Here is a 25,503-nt window from a genome sequence, read left to right as displayed (position 1 = left end):
AGACACTGGGTATGATGGGATATGCCTTTTACTGCAGGGAACACACTAACCACAGAGGGGTTGATGAGCTAGGTTGGGCCTAGAGTAGCATGGAAGATAAATACATCTCTGCCAACAACCACAATGCATTATGGGATGTGCAAGGAGTATCATTGGTGCTCAACCTCCCAACCTTCCAAAAATCCAAAATAATTCTATTAGCTATACAATGTGGAATTACAACCAACAATCCTTGTCTACTTCATAACTTAAAAGATTGATCAAAATAACAATTGCTCTTTTACGTGAGTAATGACAGTGTTTACAAACTGCTTCCGTAAACATTATGCTTGGCATCCAGCAATTAGTCTTCAATTAAAATAGCAATAAAGTTTTTGCTTTAAGTTTACCAATAAGTAATAACATCTGTCAAGCATATCGTTTCAAACATTAAAAAAAAAGCTTTGTTCTCCTCCAGTTGCACAACTAAACTGTTCATTCCGCAGTAAGTGCAAAAGATATTATTTGACAGAGAGAACTCTCCATGTGTCAAAACAGAAAGCAAACCTACCTGTTCTTTAAGATAACAAAGTCGATCCAGCAGGATCAGGGCCTCAACGGAAGGAGCCAGGAAAACTTTCAGCTGAAAGGAAGATTGATTAAGCATTAAGGGAAGTTGAAAGGCAAATTATAGGCTTTCATATGATACTTCTATGAAAAACGATCCACATGCACTATTATATTTTTGGATAGAAAGTGACCACCATTGGCCATATTATATGTCCTTATCAAGACAAAATACGCCAGCTGAACTACATCCAGAAAAATCCATGAAATGAATGAATGAAAGCGCTTCAGTCACTCCAAGGATTTTTTATTTCATGTTTTTTTTTTACTGTGATGCCATTTATCCATAATCTCTCAGCATGACCTCCCACCGGGATTTTTACAGGAAGAAAAAAACCCTCTATGGCGAACATGAAATTGTAGAAATTGTAAGCATGAACAGAACATGCCATGCTCAATTAAATTACTTACAGCTGGATCCATTGGCATTAGTACCAGGAACAAAATATATGTTTAACTAAATTCAATAATATCGCTATTTTAGGCTATAGTGCTTGGCCATGCATTAGTTTTGAATTGATTATATTTTCCTCTTCCCTGTAAAGTGTTAAGATGTTCCTAGAGGTTGTTCCATGTGAGTGTTCCCCAAGATCAGTAACATGGCACGGTTGGACTGCTGGTTTGTACAAATTAGATTTGCTGCAAGGAAAATTTAACACATCTTGAATATGTTTCCTAGGCCTGGTAAAAGTGCAACCCGATGCTCTTTAATGCATATAATAACTAAGTAGTCTGTTTAAATTTCCATGGCGCCCTCTTGCAAATGCATGTGGGGATTCTGCAGAATCATCTCATATGTGTTTGCAGCTTTACCTTCATCCACTTCCATGATGTTTACTCACCGCAAGTCACTAAGGACAGGTCTATTAAACCCCTGGGTGTATGCACTAAATATTATCGTATTAACAATAATGACCAACATATTGTGCTGTAGATTTTTTTTTAACAACTATAGATTTTACACAATCTAATATTTGTAGACAGCTGCATTTTAGCCATTTCCTTGTATCTTAGCTCTGTCTAGTACTAGGCAAACTGTCTGGCTCCTTATCATACACTCTGTGCTGAACGATAGAATGGCTAAGTCTTAATCAATCCACCTGACACCAGTTGGTTCCAAGCTTCAGAGTAAAGATGTTAAAGGGAAACTAGAATGCATTCTGCATAGACCATGGCAGAGCCCGGATTTCCTCAAGAGGAATGATATACCATGTATACTAAAGTAACCCTTAGTAAATTGCACAGCATTGTGTATCACTGCTCTCATCAATGATTTAAATAAATAAAACAAAACACTGCATTAATGCCATAAGAAAATACCAAGAAAGTCGTTATTTTTACGTTGGCTGAACTCATTCATTGAATGCTTCTTAGTTTTGTTACCATTCGCTCACTTTGTAACTAAAACCAGATGAACGGATCAACTAGTCCAACACTGACCAGCCGGATATAGATTTAATCAGATACCTATGAGTCACCCCTCCTTGAAAAAATAAAATAGCAATGCGAGACATTCAGTTCCCAGCTCATTGCAAGCATTTAATCTGTATCTTTATGTGCAGAATTCTACAGAGAAAGAACAAAATAATTGGATGGAAACAAGTACTCTTTTTTGAGAGTTGATCTAAAATGTTATTAGCTAAATACAAAAGCATATGGCTTAGATCTTTAAACGACGTACAGACCAGACCGTGTCTTCAGTGATATTAGACACAGCACAGAAATTATACACTTGAGAAACAGGGTCTCATGATCCCATTTGGAGTAAGGTATGTGCTGCGTAATGTCAAAAGCAATCATTTCCCTTAACAATGTAAATAGCTATGGTTTTGCTGGTTTAGACTATCTGTGTGCATGAAGTGACTCCACTCTGCGCATTTAAACTGTTGCAACATGAAATTCAATTCTTTTGTTTCTCCTATGATTTCAGTGAAAATGCTGAGGTAGCAGGAAATGGAAGTCAGCTCGTAAGCAAGAGGCATTCATTTTAGAAGGGAAGATATATTACATAATAATAATAACAATAATAATAAAAGGGTAATAGAGACTGTTAGAGGTAGGCTAGATAATGTAGTCCTATATCCTTGTCCTATACATGTAATCACCCCACTGCCATTGGTGTTATGAAGGGAGTCCAGCAATTGGTACTTCGCTCACTGTGAGCAAAGACTTGTTCTTTATATCACTGAAGAATACTAGAGTTGCAGAAACGTTGTCTAATTTCCAAAAGGTCTGTCATTTTGCGGGCAGTTTTCTTCTACTGAATAGATCCTCACTACTTTGCTACGAGATCGTTCAACCTACGATCACCCAAGCTCCGTCATTTAATGCTATATTTTTCTCAGATGAGCAACTCTTATGTGTTTTGCCTAATGTATGTGTATTGGAGAGTGGTTGTGGTGGCAACACAGGGAAATACGTTAGGCAATTGTTAGCCAGACAGAATTTTGGAACGGTATGTATACATGGCCTTTGCTATTTATGACACTCCAAAAGGGAACAGAGAAATATTTGGCTTCTTCTCAATCTTTAAATGGTACTAAATGGTCAGATTCTGGAACAGCTATACAAAAATATGATTTGCTGTACTGTACTAATGGATTCAAAAGATCACAGAGCTATCCTTTTTCAAAAGACTTTCTTCATAAATAAAGTCAAAACTTAATATGAGCTATGTAGCAAGTTCCACTGCTCGCTGTAAACTCTGAGGTCACAATCAATGAGCTAATACGGCTTGGTGTCTGGGTTTGATTTGTAGCACTTAATAGTGCCTGGCAAAAAATATTATATGTATATTATAATTTTACTAATATTATTATATAAATAATAATTATATATTGTACTGGTAGCAAGAGGTAACTAAAATGTGTGATGTGAACGTACGTTACATACATTTGTGGGGCATATTTTCTTTTCATTAAGAACCTGTTTCCAGGAACATTTATTTAATACCCTGAGAGAAGGAAGTGTTGTCACGATTTGCAAAAAGATCATTATTTGTAAATTTTTGGGTATAATGTCCTTCTAGTAATAAGTGGCTTAATTTATTTCATACCTCAAGGAAAATATGTCCATCCTACATGTCATGGACGTATCCCATGTGCTACCCAAGCTTTCCAGTTCCACAGATCTCTAGAGCATTGAGTGCCGACCCCCGTGTTAATAAGCAATAACATAAAAGCAGTAGGACTTTACCATGTTAAATGCTTCCAGTTCAATTTTTCTAGGGAGAAATTTTTCGTAGTAGTCTGTAATCTGCTTGTCTGATAACTGCGGAAGATATATATATAAAAAAAAAAAAAAAAAATTAAAATAGTTTGTACAACAAACATGGCAACATAATAAACAACAAGGAGCCATTATTATCAGTTTTAAATGATAATTTATGAAATTATATCAGTTACAGCTGAATTGTCACCATGATACACCAATTATGTAAGGCAGGAAAAAACCTCCATTTTTGATATTTGATCAAGAACACCACGGAACACCCTTCTATTATTGTGCCACCCATCTAAGTCTAATAGCAGTCTCCACTCCAGACATGTTAATTGCTAAAAACTCTGTTTTTTCCCTCATAATAAGCAATTCTAGTGTTGGCATTTAACACACATTAACCCGTATCTCTCAGAAGTGTAGATCCTGCCAATGGAACATGTTGTTAAAGAAGAACTTCATGTGCATATGGCTTATAGCACAATAACAAATCTCAGGAGCACTTTCTAATACAAGAACACAGACATATTAAATTGAATGGTACCGCAATATGACCAAAAATGCAGTAGAGGAAGGATCGTAATGAAAACCTTTTTACATCCAAAAATTAATAGATTCTAAACTTACTGTTGTAACAAAAGCATTCTCAACAAACTTGACTGATGTAAGCATAATGCAGAATATAAATCAAACACACAATAGCTTTGTCATGAGTTCAGTACCGGCAATCTTTTCTAGTAATAAAGTAATCAGTACATGATGTCAATACATGCTAAAAGATAATATAAAAAATAATATTAATCAAGTTTTTCTCAGAAGGCTTACCATTGAGCCATTTCAATTTATTTACCAATATGTTTCACGTTTTTAATTTTTGTTTTTAATGATTCTATAAATGGAAGGATTTCTCAAACCAAATACTTACATTTATGGAATAACTTCAAATCATAGCAGCCCACCCTGCCTCAATAATAAAGACAAAAAAATACTAATCCTTTATTGTGCTCATTGTTTAGCATGAGCCATATGTGAACACTGTCAGACGTTGTACTTGTAGCGCTATATAATCACTCAACCACAAAAATGTATTTTCTCTAAATAGGGCTTTTAAAATCCTATATTGGAGTACAGTACAAAATGTTTAATTCTATGGGAATGAGTTATCAGGATAATCCTAACCATTCCAGATAGATGACTTAAAATGTATTAAGTTGCTTTACTGCTGTCCAAACTAGGCTTGAATTATAGTAATAAGAAGTCTGAGAGTTTTCCATATATTTTTGTTTTCTATAAGATTTCCATCAAAACAAACAATGCTCAGTTGTATATTTTAGAAAATGAAAACATTATCACTGTCGCTTTATGGCTAAAGAAAGGCATTCTTGATTTTGATACTAATACACAAGTTTACTCTTACTAACAGACATGACATATTTGTATATACATTAAAGTCATAAATCTTCAAAAACTATAAATTACTTGGCTATGTGATGACTATACCTTTATTCAGCACACCTTTATTTATATATATATATATATATATATATATATATATATATATATATCTTTATTTAAATACACTTGAATCTTACTAGATGAGGCATTTCTACCTGCCGAAGCAATTTTTCCATCATTCTCCTATGAGCAACTTTCAAGAAACGTATGCAGCACAAAATTACTTTTTTTAATGGTATATAGATTTCTAAAAATTTTTTTTCCAGTAATTACAAAGCCTAGGGATTTTAAGCGTGGGTACCAAGGTTCTTTCTATAAAAAGTCTTAAGGCGCTTAAATGAAATATAAAAATATAAGGTACCTTGTGAAAAAAACTGCATTTATATGAGCTTCATATTGTTATAAAAAATAAATGTTTTGGCATGACATATTGAAGATGATCACAAAAGTTCACTACAGAAGTTCCTTATTTCTTGAGTGCCTAGAAATGAATCTCTCCTAAAAGTAGCATTCTGTGTATTATGCCAAAAAGCTTATATCAAGCCAAGATATTTCATCACTTCTCAGGCCTTGGAAAATATTAAACTATGTTTTCCTCTATATCTTTATACTTTGAAAAAAATATAGATCTGCATTTAAAGTAACAGGTTTTAGGCAGCTATTTTCCTACCAAGCTGTAAATGCCATTATTCTGTTCTAATACATTTTTAAATAATTAGGGGATGAAGGCCATTTATTTTAAGACGCTTATGGATTTTTAAATGACTGGCTGTACGGATTCTAAAAAAAAAGCTATAGTTGTTGAAAAACAATAGTGTGGAAAACATTGAAAAACAGAATGTAAACAGCTTGATTGAGTTTATTCAAGAACAGAATTTACATGCATGGCAAACTGAGATGCAGCATAGAACACAAACATCAGCAGCTTAACCTACTACATACGGCCATGGCATTTGTGTGACCTGTTCCCTACTCAGGATCAGATGGTTGCTAGCAAACCACAAAGCATCCTTAAACACGAAATAGTACCCTCCGCAAGAAATGCTGGAAAGAGTCCATACACAAATTAATGGTAGCAGTGGAACTTTGGTGGCCCTCACTCAACAGAGGGCCCCCTGTTATGCCAGTGCTGCTGGTGATAACTCTAGTGTAGAACCCAGCCAGTGTGCTAGGGCAGAGGGCCCCCTTCATTGAAGGTCCTGCGAGAGCCTTGGTTATGCCAGTGCTGCAGGGGATACCTGCTGTAGAACATACCATCCAACCTCGAGACCAAAAAAGACCAGCTAGATCATTTGATAGTAGGTTTAAACCTTGAGTTATGTTTCAATATCGACACAGCTATGGCAGGCTATAATTACATACAAAAGTATCATCGGTTTCAAATTATCACGTATAATCCTATAGTTTACAATATTTACAGTATACGTACTTGCAAGTTGGGAAGGGAATAATCAAAGCATACTTAGCTACGTATCCAAGCTCAATTAATTTGCGAGTATATTTAATAATAAGACAAACAGCCAGGAGTAGCGTTCAGCAAACAGACATCTTAATGAAATATTTAGCGGCCTCTCCCTTTGATTAAGCACTGTGAAAATAACATATGCTTCAAGTATATGGAGCACTCTGTAGTTCCTTTGGGATGTCTGAAGATAATGCAATCTGAAGCATGCAGATGCACTTGATTATGTGTAAAGAATGTAAATGAGGACACCACGTACTTAAGCCTTTCCTGCTGTATAACATGTATTAAGTGAATCTGCCAATGCTTGCCTTGTGGAATGTTAATAGACCTGTAACTTTGATTTGTTAAAAAACAGCAGATCTTAAAGCCATCATGTTGAATGTAAAATAATGTAGTTAGCACTTTTTCCTGTTAAATTCAGATGAACAAAAAATGTTCTACTCATTAAATTGTGTCAACTTAGATTTGTAATGTTTGGTTAGCTTTCCCAAACAAAGCGCTTTCATATTAACCTGCTTCAAAGTTATTAAAAGAGCGTCAAAGTGCCCTTGCAAAAACATTGGCAAACTTATTTAGCCAATCGCTATTGACAGGAGTAGTTCTGGAAGATTGGAAGTTGGGAATTATTGTACCACTTGAAAAAAAGGTAGCAGAGGAGACTCCGCCAACTACAGACCTGAGACACTGGTGCTAACACATTTGATCCACACAGGGAACTTAAACATGCTTTGGACAACCATAAAGCTGTCCTGCGTCTGAGAGTCTCTAAGTCAGGAAAAATATTAAATTCTTTATTTCTATGTAATGATATACACTACTGAAGAAAAGCTTGGGTCACTTAGAAAAGTCCTTGTTTTTTTTGGGGAAAAATGTCCATTAAAATAACCTGAAATGGATCAGAAATACATTGTAGACGTTAATGTTGTAAATGATGATTGTAGCTGAAAACAAATGCATTTTAATGGAATACCTTCATAGGCATCCAGAGACTCTTTATCAGCAAAATCACTCCTGTGTTCCAATGGCACGTTGTGATCACTCTTCTAAGTTTAAGTTGAAAGGGCTAATTGATCATTAGAAAACACTTGCAATTATGTCAGCACAGCTACAAATTCCCTTCTTTTTCATGAAAAAGGCTAAGTGACCCCCAAAATGTTTTAAACGGCAGTTTATATTTTCCTACAAATTGGCGAGTTCTGCTCTCAGTAGTTGTTACACTGGAATTTTGCTTCTGTATTGCAGCTATTCTTAAGTGATAAAGGTATAATGGTGAATCCCAAAGCAATCCGTTTCTTAGTGTCTAGTGCCATTTACGATTTGTTCAGATGTACTTATCTGTATGTAAGAAAAATGTCATATATATAGATATATATCTATATATATATAAACATAAAAAGCGCACACGTTTCAGTAGTTCAATGATTAACTGCCAGCAAATCTATGGGATTTGCTATATTTTTCATGTTTATATTGTCCCACCAAATGGCTATAGTGTCTGGAAACTCATGTTTCTTAATGTAATGAAAATATGGATGGGCCCACCGGCCAGCAATCATTTTCTTATCTCCAGTTGAAAGACCAGCACTCATTAGCAAGTTCTTGATATAAACAAATGACTCCTACTGCCTTTCCTTGCGAGACATCTGTTTGCATTTTTGTGAGACACCATTGTTATATGTATGACTTATGGTTTCTGTCTAAGACACTGGTGCTAACACATTTGACTCATTAACTAGATTATACTAATGATAATTACTCCCGTTGATCCAAAGGTATCTGTCTTGTCAGCATAACAGCTTTTAACGTTAGATATTCAAGTAGAGTCTGACAGTGCTTCGGATAAGCCAGGTGGCAATTTTCATTATTTGCAATAAATCATTGTCATTTCTTTCCCTTTCTGGTAATTTCTTGTTCCATCTCTGGGAATGTCTGCTTGTGATGTATGAATTTCATTTTCCATTTGTAAGCAATATGTTCCAGTCAGACTGTGAATATATAAACATTATACAGTCCACGACCGAACACGCGGGGATCTAAAAGGGCTGAAGGTTGAACTGCTGGCTCACATATATAAATAGATTTATACATCAAGCATTGTGGAGCAGCAAATAACTCTTAGCCCACATTACAAAATGTCCAACTGGCACGATCTGCTGCGGTCTACTAGCATCTGCATGACCTAGGTCTATAGGTGAGAAGGTTTTATGGGTTTCGTCCTTAGTCTGGTAGGCAACTTTGAATTAGGATTCACTTGTCTATCAACACTTTAATGCATATGAAAGCTATGTGGTCCATTACGCAGAATCCCTCCATATGCATTCGCTGATTTTCCCACCTGACAGCGAAATATCCTGCAGGAGATGTGTTCTTTCTTGGCACGGTATTTCACAGAACCAAGTTAAAAAGAGCATGACATGTACTTCACCCACCTTTTTAAACACACTCGCTAGGGATAGGGTCCAAAGAGGAGATCTACTTAAGGTGCTGATCCACCTACGCTAGTAAATTTAATGCATTTATAATCAAATGCAGAATCAGACCCATGGGTAAACAATCTAGATGTTGTTTATATCTATCAAGATAATGTTTTAGTGGCCCTGCATATCATAATGACGCTCAGAAATAGCAGAAACGTCGTTATCATCCCAGCCACTAAGCACCCACGTTCATTCATACCCACTAAGCATTCAGGGAGACATCAAGGGGAAAAGAGATGATTTCGGGTTCCAAAGAGAGGCAATTCGTCCTAAACAAGATTAGAAAATGAGCAAACATTTTTTTTCTGGATTTTTTTCATAATTGAAAATGTGAGTTTAATCCTTCAAGATCTTAATGGTCATTTTAAAAAAACATGTTGTGCTTTACTAGTATTGAGAATTAAAAACACAGTTTCAAAGATATTTTTTTACTCGATATTTTGGTTGTAGAATTAAACATTTTGCTCTGATTAACACGAAAACGGGTTTACTTTTCTATGCTTCCAAGTGTAAGCGTGATTCAAGTGGCCATGTCAATTTAATGAAATGAATAACAAATCACGCATGTGCAGGTGGGAAATTACTCCAAGCCGTTGACAAACATGAGTTATTAAGGTGACTTGTGTAATATCATGTTGCTCATGTGGCTTCTATAAAAAGAACATTGGTTCATGTGTGACAATATTGCAAACATAAATCTTTTAGAGCAGTATGTTAAACATAGCTACAACTGCATTCCTAATACGCTAGTAACCTTAGATGTAGTATTGATTATCGCAACTTGTAGGGGAAAATAGAAAGTTGCACTAAACAAATTGTAATATGCGTTCATTGCGCAATATAACCAAATCCATAGTAGGAAATAAGATCAAAACTGTCTTAATTATAAAATATTACTTAGTGATATTATGGTTCTGTTTATTGGCCATGACTGATGAGCTGTCCTCAATTCCAAGGAATAAGACTTAAGAAGGAGCGGATTGGCCAGCAGCCCACTATGCATTTTTCCCTGTTTGCCAAATGGCCAGTACGGTACCCTTTGATTTTCAAGATGGGTCCCTAGGACTATTGTCAAATGCTAACTAGGAAGACCATACTGTATAAACAAAATAGCTGCAATACAACTAAAACACAGCAAATACATAAAAAAGGCCTCAGAACTGAGCTGGATAAAAAAAGGGCCATAAGAATTTGTAATTAAGCTATACAATCATAGGGTTCTTGTAAAAGGAAAGACAAATCAGTGACTATGTGACAATTTGAAAATGAGTTACACTCTAAACCTTATGTATCCTTCATCTTAATACAACTAATAGTTAATATTAAAACCTTTTTGATCTGTGTTTAGCGGAAAAAAAATGTTTTTGCATTTGTATTAGAATGGAAAGACTGCAAATTTAACAGCTTATGACAGCATATTAAACAATGCTGGGAAAAGCAATAAACATGACATTTTTCTATAAAATATGGGCTTGGTAGATTGTCGCATTTGCCTTGGCGGGGAGGGAGTCGATGCCACGGTTTTCTCTGAATAAATCTTTGTTGCCAAAGATTCCATCCAGTGTTCCGTGACAATGAAGCAGCTGCTATCATTTAGGCTCCACTGTGATACCCACTGCAGGGGACAGTGGAAACAACATAAAATATGCTTTCTCAAGCATTCTTCACAAAACAACAGGCACTTCTTATTAGTTGCCAACCACAAACAAACCTCAGACATTTTTTAACCAAGGTCAGAGGTTTTTTCTTCATGTCAGAGAGGCACCGTTATAAATTATTACTATATGTATATGTAGTATATAAATGTGTGTGTGTGTTGGCAACATGGAACTGTAACAAAATGTATTCTAATTGCTTTATAGGTAATAAAACCGCAGTGTCTGTATGTATGTCAGGTGCGGGTGAAAATCTATGTTATATATTACTAAAAAGGGTTTGTTTACAAATTAAATAATAGAAAACAATAGTGAGATCACTCAAGTACCATAAATCACAAAAACACTTGCATCGTACAATTTTATGATAAATATTTTTTGTTAAAATTAAAATATATTTGTTTAAGCAAAGCTAAAGTAAAGTACCATATTTGCTTGATAAATCAAGATGAGCAACCCTGCTTTGTCCAAAAAAAAAAAAAAAAGAAGAATTTTTATTAATTATGTCTGCACATAGGGTAGACTTTGTGGGTTGTTGGCAATTCTTCTTCTTAACATTTTCTAACAGATGAGGGATGGCATATTGCATATTCTCTGATCTAGAACCTTACAAAATAATGCTACACTTTGAGCCTCCATATGACGGAGCTGACCATAAATTAAAGTCAAGCGTGCAGCTGTGCATGTGCTTTGGGATTTAAGTTACCTCACCTCATAAATGCACATTAAACTGTATAAACATTTACAAACATGACAGTGTCAGCTTGCATGATAGAGCTTAGAAATTATGAATGTAAAGGAGTACTGTATATTTTGCATAGTTTTGCTTATTTACAGTCAAAAGAATCCTAAAAGACATAGAATAAAAATAATAATGAATTACAATTATACAGTGCAAATCTCCATGAGATTTCTGTGACTGATAATCTCGTTGGCCCTTTAATTGACAGAAATACAACATTTTTATAGTCCATGGGCAGAACGGTACAAAGTAGTAAATATTGTACATTTTGAGACACCTCAAATTTTAGTGACTCAAGTATCTATTTCATCTTAAGAAAAGACCTGTGCACAGTTCTCACAATAATAACATATCTATTGCTTATTTTAAAGCAAAAGTTATAAAAATGTAATTAGTTTACTGAAATATAAAATATAGGTTTCTGGAAAGTGGAACTGTTGGTGTTTCTGATTGAGTCGTTAGTTGAAGGTCTCTTCTTGAGATCACAACCTCTGCGGTCCTGAAAAGCTTCTGTAACTCTACATCACCTTCTACTGAAGACTTCATATTTGCTTGGACTACTACAGCTATATATTGTTGAAAATACATATATGGTTATGCCATTTTTGTCTATTGATAAGGGAGCATTATTACAGCATTATTTGGTTGACAAATAGTTTGTTTATTTTTAACCACAGCATTAGTGTCCAAGCTGTGGGGACACTACAAAGGCCAGGTCTTTTTTGTCTATCACCTGGCGGGCAGGTTTTGTACAGGGAAAAACCATCAGCCCTACCCCCAACTCCTGAAAAAAGTGCAAATCCCTGGATGCTAAGCGTTACATTATTAACCCATGTGTCTACACAGAAACACTATCAAGATCTCATGTATGCTTATTCTTTTTATTGTTTTACTTGGTTAAACAATATATAACGCTGTACTCACTTTTGAATGATCTTGCCCAAGCTTTTGCAGAGACTTCCTGACATAATCAGTAAAGCATGTAGACTTCGCATAAATCTTCCCAACACGTTTTTCACTGTCAAAATAAAAGGCCCTTTTAATGTTGGTAATCATTAATTCAGAGTTGCAAAAATCTAATTTGACTCCTGATTATATTTGTGTTATAGTACATCTTACTTGATTAAACAGGATTTTAAAAATTACAAAGCCAAATCTATGAGAATCTATCTGTTGTACCCAGGGACGCTGCTAGGTTTGCTCTGCTTCTTCTCTTCCATCGTGTGTTTATTCTTTTTTTCATTCACTGCTCCAAAACGTCTTCTTTGTCCATCTGTTTCTCCATGGACAACTGGACATTGCTTTCCGGTGAACTTCCGCAAAAGGTGCAGAGCCTCTGGGGACATCCTCTTTAATTGGAGGAACAGGGGAGAAGCTGTCCATGTGGCTCCGTCCTTTTGCTCATGTTCACCGGGAGGCCAGAATAATCAAGACAGATTCACTGAGAAAAAGAAGCATTTCTGTATGTGCTTTTCTCAGCGAATCTATCTGTATTATTCTGGTCTTTCTGTGGACTTCAGAGTCAAGGGGACAGCCTCTCCACGGTTCCGCCGTTCGGGTGTGATGGTGTGCCTGGAGGCTCCGCCCTTTTGCAGAAAATCACTGGGAGGTCATGCACAGTTGTCGACAAAGAAAGAAGACTTTTTGGAGCACTGGACAAAGAAATAAGAAAGAAGACAGAAAAACAAGAAGATGCAAGAAAATAATTGGAGCTGCACAACAAGCAGACGGAAGTGGTCGGCGGAGAAGGTAGGGAGACATTCAGAGAGAGTGTGAGAGAACGTGAGTGAGCGTGTGAAACAACATGAAAATGTGAACCAGAGTGAAACAACGAAATTCAGACAAAAATTTGGAGCTCTTTGCTTCATTTTCGTTTGTTTCATTGATGATTCACAGTGTGCGAGCAGCCCCGGTTTCACAGTGGGGCCACGTGATGTAACATGACCCCGATATGGTCCTGTCTCCTAGTGCCGGTTCAAAAGGGCCCCGACCTGGTAGCGATCAAAAAACAATATTGAACCAGTACGAGGAGACAGGAAGAACAGGTCGCACTGGCCCCCCCTAGAGGCATGGGCCCCATCGCAGTTGCGACCCCTGTAGTTACGCCAGTGATTACAGTCAAATTATTTTCCCCCAAACAGTCCCTCATCCTCTGTTCCATTACCCCTCACCCTCCCAAGAGACTGTAAGGTCGGAAGAGCCAAGCCACTTTCCCCTTCTATACCAGCGTGTCTTTAGGTTGTCCAAGTTATTGTTTGTTTTGCATATTTTAAACTTTAACGTTACTGTTAATTTTGTATTATCCCACACTTTATAAAAAATGCAGACTATGTTGGTGCACTATAAATCAATAATAATAATTATTATAATAATAACAACAACAATATTAAAAGCTGGGATCCTTCCTAATACAAGGATGACAAAACAGCACTGTGACAATTATAGTTGACCAGGGGCCAATGGGAACTTTTTGTATTATTTTTTTGGATTAAATAGACAATCATACATAGGTTGTCTTGAACCAGCTGTAGAGTCCTTTATAATGCATAGTTAAACCTGCGAGATGAGCAAGGCTCTCTTCTCACAAAAGAGCACCAACAAGCTTTCATATGGACCCAGAAAACCAAACTATTTCACATATTTCCCGTCTAGACCCTTGCCCCCCTCCACCTATATACACTAACACACTCTCACACACACATTTACACGTACACACTAAAACATTATCACTCTATCATCACACCTTACTCTCTCAAACCTAATTGTATCACACCTGGCTTTCTTACATCTCATATCTATATATCTACCCTTATCTCGCCCGGATGCAATATAACCGCAGGGTCACATAACCCCACATATTACATGACCCCACAGCACTCCCACTTCTGTGTGTGGGCCGGTTCAAGTAACTACAGTTTAAAGAAATATAGGCAGTATGATAAGGAGTCAGGGTGTTTGTCTATTAGACTGGGCTAAGATAACAGAGCAAGAACACATACAAAAGGCTAATACACAGCTGCCTGAAAACATATTATTCCAAAAAATTAGTTTGCATTACCCATTATTTCAGTGCCCTGTTTATGTGTTAAAATATGTCACTAAATCCTTGTGTATGAGGACTCATTTGATTTTGATAGGAGTCATTATTCTCTTTTCATTCTTTAGCTACCACATCAGGGAAACCTAGATTATATTCATGGCTCCTTACTTTAGAATTATTTGATGGATATATCAAATTTAGCACAAAAGAACTACACCAGTTTTTTTTTTGTGGATGACCCAACCTTCTATCTGTTGTTAGTTTCGTTCTAAAGTATAAAATATGATTTGGTGCTTTTTACATAACTCTTGTTGTTACATTTGCAAATGGTAGGAAAACATAGGAAGAAGACTAACTTACCGCATATTATCCTTCAAATCACCTGAACTGACCCCCTGCAGTTTTTGCCAGTCTCTGCAAGACAAATTTCATTGATTGTATGTGAGTGTTGGTAGTAAGTCTTATTCTGATTTTGATGAAGGAGATAAAGGTTTTGAGGTTGGATTGGTCAGGTTACTGCATTCTCTTCCATCTAGTTAATATAATATTGTGTTGTCTTCCCTCTGACCTTCTATAATGGTTTCTGCCTCTTTGATTCATACAGTCGCAGTGATGCTGTTCAGGAGTAAAGTCTGCTAAGGGCTGCTGAAAAAGCTGAACATCTGGCCTTACTTTTAACAATTTGCTGAAAGTGGTGGGATATTCTCAAATCTACACAACCAGGGGCAGTAATGTCAGAGGTTGCGTTTTATTTTTTCTTTTCAGTAAGAATATAGGTGCTTTATCCACAGAACTCCGAGTTATGATGATTAAGGAGTCCTTCCATTATTTTATTATCAATACAGCTTCTGGCATGGTCAGATAAAAAGAATACTCAGTCATTAGGAAAATGCTGAAATACTGAAAAAGAAAGAAGGCACCAATGACCTACACATAGGGGTTTCAGAGAATATAGTTAGTTGAGCATCGCTACACCTGCCCATGGTGATTTAATGTTGAAGTCGCCAACAGTTAACAAGCTTTCAATAAAAAAAATCTCTTCCCTGCAACCTTGTGTGACCTACAATAGGGGTGATTGATGGTACGGATATGAACATTTTTAAACTAAGTGTTATCAATGTAAAACGGGAATAACTGTGGTGGCTGATCCTGTTCTTCTGTTAATTTGATTTAGAAGTAGACAGTCTGTCCCTGTTCTTTGTTTACTTACCAGGTTATACATGATAGTGTTTTTCTTTCATTCAGGTTTTGGGGTGTGGCAGTGTAATATTTTTTAAAAGATATACTTGTTGGCAATCATATGCCAGTGGCATTAATTAAGTAAAACAGCCTTTAAAACATTTGCCTCTGCCTGAGACTAGGAAACCTGTCCTTCCAGTGATTCAATATATGTAATAGTTAACTACTTAAAAACCGATTGTTTGTGCCTAAAATACCAGTACATTAAATGAAACAGGAACTAGGAGGTCTATAAATGTAATGTTAAGATTGAACATACCAACATATAGCTTCCGGGGCAAAGACAGTTAGTGACTTTGACACGACTAGCCAGGTGAGAGGCAGAGCTGGGACTAATTCTTACCGCCCCTGTCTGCTATTGTTTAAGTAAAATATTTAAATATATGACACCGAGTGTGAAATATCACTTGTAAAACAGGACAACACACAATTGCGTCAATAGCACACATCCAATCTTATCTAAATACTATAATCTTCACAGAGATGCCACTGAAAATGTTTCAATGGGGATTGATGGTTCTAGACCTGGTGTGAATTTGCCATGCATTATAGAAGTCACAGAAAAAGTCAACATGTTTCTATGGGGCTATCGGGGGTCCAAACAAAGATTATATTTTGGGAGTTGTCCCAGTATTTGGCAAATAAGGCATCTTTTAGCCACAGGCAGATGCAAACATATATTATATCTTGGGACATCCTACTGCTTAACGCTCATCAAATACAGCATTCAAAATAGAGGACATCTGTGACCTTCTCTGCTTCTTTTTGCTACTAATGCTGTGCCCCTTCATGGTGTTCACTACGGTGGTCTGTTACCCACCCCAGATGTATGTCCTTAATAACAGATTGCTTTTCTGGAAGTTCTATATTAGGTCCCCCTCACAGACTACCATATGTTAATTGCTCACTGTGTCTCCTTCAGCATTGGACTATGTGGATAGCACCATCACACATAGGTAGCCTTTAAAACACATGCTAGGACAAACAGTATGTCTTGGATATTCAGTATCTCCTTTTTAATAGATTGTCCAGACATTCTTTGTGTGCTCCTACGCAACCTCCTGCATTGCTCCCACATTCACCAATAGTTCCTTCCTCTGTTTCAATAAAGGCTGCCTTGCTTAGTCTAAGACATCTATGAATATGCAAGGCTATAAAAGCTGCAAGCTTATAGTACAAAAAAGCTGTTAGAGGTTTATTCTGTATTCATCCATAAATATGTAATTATAACAATAAAATAATTAACATGTTAACCTGCCGTTATCAATACACTGACACATTTCATTTTGCAGATAAATGGATGAGTAACAGTACAAAATAATTACATGTAATAAGTCAAGTTGCAAACATCTGATGTTAATCTACATTTAAGTCTTCACTGAGCACTAATCAGCTGCTTTAGTAATTAAGAGTCTCGATGTTAATCGATTGCTGTCAGTGATACTATTTGTGCCGCTTACTACTAAAATTCAAGGATGTTCGCTCGATAGTTACTAGAAATACTGGCGATTTTTGTATAGATTTAATGCTTGACAGCCTGAAATTCAACAACCTGGGACTTATATGTCAGAATTCACTGACCCACTTATCAAGTTATTATAAAACAACTGTGTGCCATGTTCAAGTGAAAGGAGAAGGATGGCTGTTATAAAGAGAACAAATATTATGGGCATTAATTTTATATTGTGTTTATCAGCATTTTGTTTTGTGGTAAGCTTTAACGAGTTTTTAGATCTTATTAATTCAGGTAGTACATTAAACCGGCAGACCTTTGGGTACCTTTTGAAACAGAGTTTAAAGTTTAAACAAAACTTATATGCATGTTTTCAGGCTAACTGTAAACCTTCATAAATCCAATTAATTTCCGTGTTGTACACATATTACAGAAAAAAAATATTTGCTTAATTATCTGAGAAACCAATAAAAATGCATATATATATATATATCCCTACCTTTGGGTGATTGCATATATGTCTCTGCACATGACCTGCAGCACAGCTCGGTAAAACAAGGACTCAACTGGAAGCTTGTAAAAATAAATACAAAACATATTATTGGTAGAAAATTGAGCGCAGTTGAGCAAAAATGTCAAATTTAATATATAAGTCATACATGCAATGGCAAAATTACCTTACCTATACCTATCATCAAAAGACAATTGGAATTTTACATACAGAAAAAAATCCACAAACTAACTCATATTTCAAGGCAGGAGGCTATGGATGCAAAAGAATACATGCTGGTAGATTCAATGAGCCTCTTGGTTCCAGCTTGGAGAATCATTTACCAAGATATTGATTATTGTCGGTAAATAGCATGGCTATGTTATAGCTTGAGTACCATAATTTTGAATAAGGATGATTGTCTAAGATATTTTTGCTTATAAGGTAAAGTAGTATTGTAACTTAAAGCTGAAGTTAAGATCATTTATCTCACTGGTAAAGGAAAGTGGATATAGTTGTATTACATTCATTTATAGGGTACCACAATCTTAACATTCTGTTCTCGACATTTGCATTATTATTCCTTGCTATCCATCTCCTTTTGTTAACCAATTGGTTTTGGCCTTAGAAAAGAGGTGGTTTTTGGACCATGCCATTTTGACTTCCCGTAACACTTTGTTATTCATCAACCCAGTTTATAATTTTCAATGGTTGGCAGAAGTAAGGTACACCGTATGCTCAATTTTCAAGGACCTCATGCTGGATGACTAGAAAGGCTTCTATTGTTGTTTGTTTTAAAGGCTGAAGTACATGGTATTACCCAAAGCATTAGTGCTTTGCAACAAGAGTGATGATCCCTGTTTTGTTCCTCTCCAGCAATTATTTTGTATGTCAAAGTATATTATTATTATTTATTGTTTTATATAGTGCTATCAATGGATAAACAGGACATAACAAGTAGTATATATAACATAACAATTCGAAATAACCCTGTCCAAACAAGCTAACAATCTACATATGTGTTGTCACTGTTGTATCTGCTTTGTTTGGTCGGCCGTCTGGCATGATTATTTTGGAAGGGCTAGAGGGCACGCACATTGACACAATAGCACTTTTGGTTTGACAGAGACATGGCTGTGAGTGTTTAGGAAGGGTGGCAATAGTGGTGCATTGTAGGCCATCTTGCAGGAGGCAAGGGTGTTGGAGGTACCAATGATATATAAGGAGTCACTCCTTTTGGTTGTAGCATGGGTCCCAGAATTCAGTGCGCCATCTGAGGTTTGGCTAATTTAGGTGGAACTAGCAAAAGTAGAAAAGGACTCAAAAATATATTGTGGTTGTTTGGTGAGTGGCAAGCACTGTGTCTATCATGATTTATGTCAGTACTATGAGAGCCTCATATAATCCTCAAGATCTTATCGCTTAACAAGTTCACACTATTAAGTTTTATATATTTGATGACAGACTTTGACAGATAGTCAATGTTTAATAAAACGGTGGCCTTTTATATCTCCATATTTCTGTGTCTATGTTTTCATGAAATATTCATAGTTTAATGGCACACATCAACAAGAGCAGTTTGTATTTCAATTAAATACATTAGACAATGTCTCCCTTTTTCCAGCAATGATTTAAAACCAAAATATTGTGGGGTATAGCTCAGCTGTATGTTTAAAAGACTGTTTTAGTAAATGCCAACAGGAGGAACTAAATTAGTATGGAATGGGTAAACAAACAGTGACTCGCTCCAGTCTTCCAAAATTCAGTTTTGTATAAGGAATCAGATAAAGCACAACAGACTCCAAAAGCATAATTTATGCGTCATGCAAAGAGTTAACTTTAAGCAGTTTGGAGACTGTAAGTTCATGTTTAGGTTATGCTTTAACAAAAATCAGAAGGAAGACAGATCTACGTGATTCAGTAAACAATACTACTTACCCCTTGGCCGACCGCAACGCGATCCAAAGCCTTGAATTTGAACAAAAAGATAACGTCAATTTGTTTAGCGTTTTGTCATAAGATGTTATAAACGCATTGGCAGCACAAGCAGATTAATTATGTGGCGTTGAATAAACTCACACACTCAGATGTGTTAGCTCAGTGTGATGGGTTGTTAATCAGATCTCTTTATAGAGGTTTTGGTTTATTTAAGACAGACAGAGATAGGAAAAACCCTTTCAGGCACGTTTAAAAGCTTGAAGCTCTCAGAAAATTCCATTATAACTGGCTCTGTGCCTAATAAGCCACAGCAGTAGGAGCAAATGTTTTATGTTGATTAAAAAAGTTTATACTTTTTTAATCAAATTACATTATTAGGTAATGTGACAGGTTTACATAGAAACAGGACTCTGCATCTTAATTACTGTGTAAATGACAGTTTGAAATAATTTGGTGTATATACATGACCTCATATTTTCTTAGCACAGTTACAGCATGCAGTGGGCATGAAGTGTAATGCAAGTGCCAGTAATTAATACTCAAAACATATCAGGGAAACTCTTCGTGTTTCAACACATGAATCATCTGGGTCACGGGAGTGGGGCATTTATACACCCCACTCCCCACCCATTTGCCCTTTAAATAGGGGCGTTTCCCATGATATCAGCAGGAACACCCACTGGCATCAGTGAGACTGCTCACCGGCATCAGCGGGACCGCCCACCGATGCCAGTGGGGCCGCCCACCAACATTAGTGGGCAGTCCCATCCCTCAAGGGTAGGCTCTAGGGAGCTGGTGCTCACAAGCTCCCATGTTTGACTTAAAGCATACTATTAAAGGAATGCCTCTTGTGTTCTACATTATTGCACTGTAGTTGTAGCTGAATGTATTTTATAGCATCCAAGTAATTTGATGAACATTCTTCACATTTTGAAAAATCTTTAAAATGGTTTGATTTCAAACTAATTTAGATATTAAGGCCCTAGAATTCAGTTTTAATAGTACAATCTCTATTTTTGAAGATAACATCACATTGCGTAAGGCTGCGAAAATAAAAAAAACTGTGAAGACGTTCAAGGCCAATAAAAAATTATGTACTGCAAACATTTGAATTTTAATTACTATACTTTACTGCTATACTATTACTTTTATTACTATATAAAATTGGGTTTACTCACTAAAGGGAGAGCTGACAAGAGAGTTTGCAGGAGAGTTATACGTCAACTTCTTCTTGACATATCAGTCTGATCCTGCACCAAGACCTGGCCAGAACTAAAATGTGAGGCACATTTCCTCTGTACAAAGGAATCAAACTCCAGGCGTACATTTCAGCCTTTGTGGAAATTTCCGTCACATTTCAGTTCCTGACTATCCTTTTGGCAGACTGATAAGTTGATGGAGTTTTTTCCCCTGTAATGGGGACTTAAGATGCTCCAAAGCTGTCTGTTCTCGGTGACCCTCTCAAACTTGTTTTGGAGGACTTGCTGGCTCCTGTTCTGGCATATGCTTTGTATGACATCATATCACATTGTCCTAGATCCCCCAAATTATGCGAAAAATTCAGTGTTAATTTATATAATGGTATATAAGCATTGGCCAGTTCAAGATACAGTCACTGTACAATGTAACAAAAATCAGGCAGTTTAGTGCAGTGGAGAGCACATGTCCGTCTCCCTCACTTCACCAACAGCAAGTGTGTGTATTGACTCAGACAATGGGGCATTGGGTGCCCTCTGGAGCTCCGACCCCATTCATTGCTGAATCCCATGACCCTTTTATATATACTACAGTTTAAGTTTTCTATGAAGTGCATGTGTGCATCAATGTATCCACAAATTTCAGACAGTTTATTTTCTTTTCATGCCAATAAAACATCAATTAAAATATATACTTTTTTGATAGCGTTTCAGTTCACTGCTTACTCATACTGGCGTATATGCCTGGGTGACTATGATTTCTAAATTACTTTACATGGGAAAACTGTACATGTATTTATTTTGACTGGATACATTTCAGATTTTTTTTGTTCTTTAAAACCAGTACAATGAAATCCCATACTCTTAGTGTATATGAAAACAACATTTTAACTAAACAAGAGGCCACTAAATTCTTGAAAGGGTCTGTGACCCTATGGCATAGACTATGAGAATCATACCTATTGTATATATGGCCAGAAGTCTTGTTTCCCATAGCACAGTAATGTTTTCATTAACACTTACAAAACCAACCACATACATTAGACAAATATGGAGCTGTCCACCAGAAATCTCGAAAAAGACCAAAATTTAAGTGTCAAGACAGTAATCTATTTGGGGGCTACGTAAGGGGGGCGAAAAACACACCATATCATTACACACCTCACATTTTGTGACAAAACATATGTCCACATATGTATATAAAGTACAACAAAGGACACATTCACCTTAACAAGCATATAAATACACATTTTGAACAGAACAGCTGCTGAAATGACCAATGTGAACATACAATAAAGCAAGGAATCGGTTTACACATCCAGCAAATACTACTTAAAAGGACATATCTAAAGCATAAATATTGGGGATTTCGACAGAATATGTGACCATATATTATAAAGCCAATCTATCTCAAAATTTAGTAAATTCTACCTAATCCGAACATGGCTCTAACTTGTGCTTAGTTGTTAGGCTTTTCCTTGACTGGTCGACATTCCTTTGGAATGAATATGCCAGTGTTTTCCCAGAATATTTGCTGAGGTCCCTCAAGTGTCTACCCTTGGCTTGGTGAACCCAGCCTCTCTTCTCATCTAAAGATTTTTTATGCCAGCCCAAACCTCAGGCCATCTGATCTTTGGGTTTGGGGCATCTTCTCTGCTACTTTGCCTTTAATTTCGTCTTAAGATTTGGCCTTTAGATCTTCCAGGAATTTGCAGCGTGGCCTTTCATATACCTACCACTGCGATTTCTTGAGCCATTAACCACAGAATAGTGATGTAACCATAAAGTTTCCTTGGTACACTTGTATTTTGTAGCCATATACAGCCAAACTCACTAACAAGATTTGTGACCAAAAGAGCCATACCTCTGATGTGGAAACAAGGCCAAGTGACTCAAAAATTCACAACATCACAAAAACTGGGGTATAGAAAATGGCAGCAGGTGCTGGACTGATGAGTCAACATTTGAAATATTTGGCTGTAGCAGAAGGTAGTTAGTTCAACAAAGGGCTGGAGAGCATTACAAGAAAGACCGTTTGCAGGCAACAGTGAAGCATGGTGGAGGTCATTGCAAGTTTGGGGCTGCATTTCTGCAAATGGAGTTGGGGATTTGGTCAGAATTGAGGGTCTCCTCAATACTGAGACGTATACAAGTGGATACTTATCATCATGCAATACTATCAGGAAGGTGTATCTGATTCGCACAAAATGTATCCTGTATCATGACAACAAACGTACAACCAAAGTCATTAAGAACCATCTTCATCACAAAGAAGAACAAGGAGTCCTGGAAGTAATGGTATGACCACCACAGAGCCCTGATCTCAATATCATCAAGTCTGACCTGGGATTACATAAAAAGAGAAAGGCAGCTGAGGCTACTTAAATCCACAGAGGAACTGTGGTTAGTTCTCCAAGGTGTTTATAACAACTTATCTGCTGTGTTCCTTAAAAAAAAAAAAAAAAAACATGTGCAAGCGTAACTATAGGTAAGATCTAGATCTACGTGGGTGCACCACCTCTGTGTGTGGGTCTGAGAACGTTAGTGAAAGTGTGTGTCTGTTAGTGTGTGAACATGTGTCTTTGGGTACGTTAGTATGTGTGTGTGTGTGTGTGTGTCTGGTTGTGTTTGAGTGTCTGGGTATGTTTGTGTGGGTGGCTGGTTTTGTATGTTAGCGTGTGTGCATGTGTGTTGGTGTCTGGGTGTGTTATTTCTGAGTGTCTAGATGTATATGTTGGGTTGTGTAAGTTTGAGTATTGGGGCGTATTTGTTTGGGTGTCTGGGTGTGTATATTAGTTTGTGTGCATGTGTGTTAGCATTGAGTGTCTGGATGTGTGTGTTAGTGCGGAGTGTCTAGTTGTGTTTGGTGTGAGTGTTTGTGTACATGTGTGTTAATGAAAGTTTCTTGATGTATGTGTCTAGGTGTTTGTTAGTGTGAGTGCCCCTCCCGAGGCCAAGCTCTTTAGGTTTGGCCTACGGTGACAAAAATCCTTGCTCCAGCCCTGTCTAGAATTTTTGAGGTTTTGAAGGCAAAGGGTTGTCACACCAAATATTGCTTTGATTTACATTTTTCTTCTGTACACTCACTTTTGCACATATGAAAGATAAAAATAAACTATTAACATGTCTATTTTTGAAAGAGTTCTTACTTTACAACATTGTTTCACACCTGCTTGAATCTTTTGCACAGTACTGTACTCTTTTAAGGGTTTTATTTTTTCCAAAACTAAAACGTTTCAACCTGGTCCCTCCTGAGTATTAAAATTATGAGCCCCATGGTGGTCAAAAAAGTTAAAGCAATTTTTGGCTAGAGAAGTTTCTTTTCTGTTTAATGTTTCATCTGTTACGTTCATAAATAATAACGCTAAAGCAGAGAAAACATTTTGCAAAGCGTATAAAATGCTTTAGGACGCGACTAGTTAAAATACAAACTTCCAAAACACACTTTAAAAAGTGAAAAAGCACATACCAAACAAGCTGACATCCTAGAGTTACGACCAATGCAGCAGCAACTCTCTTTCACATATCGACTCATTGGAAACCCCCACGTTTTCACTGTGTTAGCTGTAAAAGGTAAAAGAAATGTTAAAATCCCAAAACACTTGATTAGCCTTTTCCAACCTCATTGTATACAAACAGTAGTCAAGGTAGCTTATGGTCTGTTCCAATTACTTCATAAACCTAGACAGATTGACCGTTCTGGTCAGAATTTAAACTTGCAAGCATTCCAAGTATGTGTCTTCTCCGTCTAACAAGGCTTTTCATTCACTTTATTACGGAATATGCAAACAATCTATTATTAGTGCGAGCGATGTAACAAGATATAAGAAATAACAATAGCCTAATCTCTTTGGCAATATGTATGGAGTCCACGTTGCAGAACACTGTATTACAGAATGGATAAAGGAAAGTTAACACTGTTTTTCTTTGAGTTGAGCGTAGTATTTTGGCCAATCTTTATAAAATGATTTGCGCTTTTATATTTACTTAGATGTCATGAGTATGCTCAAGGTCCCTGGTCTGTTTTCTTCCAGCCTGGAACAGCTGCAAAGTCTAAAATGTTCCCTCAAAATGTTTAGGTTTCTCATCCAAAAGTGTAATTTAATAAGACTTAACATTCATTTGTTGCCTTAGTGGACAACAAAGCCTAATGCAACCAAAGAGTTTAATAAAAGAATGTATGTTGTTACTATTTTAGCATAATGCAAACATTTCACAAACTCAATTGGTTCAACTGTGTCCGAGAACACATCTGACAAAGAACATTTTCTATCCATATTTCCTTATGGACCACACAGACTATGTGGTGGAGGTTAATCTGGCCTAGGGACATTTCCATCTGAAGCACTTAAAGATCACAGAGAAGATGAGACAAAATGTTCCTAATGACATGGAGAAAAGGGATGGCCTGGCAACACAAAACAGGACTCCTGCTTGCTCAAAAGTCATAATGTTCATAAAAAATCATTTTTAGATGTTTCAACATTATTATGAATACGATATTAGAAAAACTATCACAGAAAGGAAAAAC

The 25,503-nt window shown here is 36.6% G+C and overlaps 1 protein-coding gene across 1 annotated transcript in view; it reads right to left on the bottom strand.

Annotated features, from left to right (window-relative positions):
* The window catches only part of METTL25 (methyltransferase like 25), an 84,172-nt gene that overhangs the window by 2,377 nt on the left and 56,292 nt on the right, over nt 1-25,503 (bottom strand). The window contains exons 7-13 of the mRNA XM_053464962.1: nt 24,442-24,536; nt 19,777-19,806; nt 17,848-17,921; nt 15,017-15,070; nt 12,541-12,634; nt 3,802-3,876; nt 551-622 (exon numbers count right to left, since the gene is read on the bottom strand). Coding sequence (XP_053320937.1) covers nt 551-622; nt 3,802-3,876; nt 12,541-12,634; nt 15,017-15,070; nt 17,848-17,921; nt 19,777-19,806; nt 24,442-24,536 — 494 coding nt within the window. The remainder of the gene's footprint in view (nt 1-550; nt 623-3,801; nt 3,877-12,540; nt 12,635-15,016; nt 15,071-17,847; nt 17,922-19,776; nt 19,807-24,441; nt 24,537-25,503) is intronic.

This window comes from Spea bombifrons, chromosome 4, assembly GCF_027358695.1.
Source record: "Spea bombifrons isolate aSpeBom1 chromosome 4, aSpeBom1.2.pri, whole genome shotgun sequence".
Lineage (NCBI taxonomy): Eukaryota > Metazoa > Chordata > Amphibia > Anura > Pelobatidae > Spea > Spea bombifrons.
Note: the sequence above shows the minus strand (reverse complement) of the source record. Positions and strands in the feature narration are given on the sequence as shown.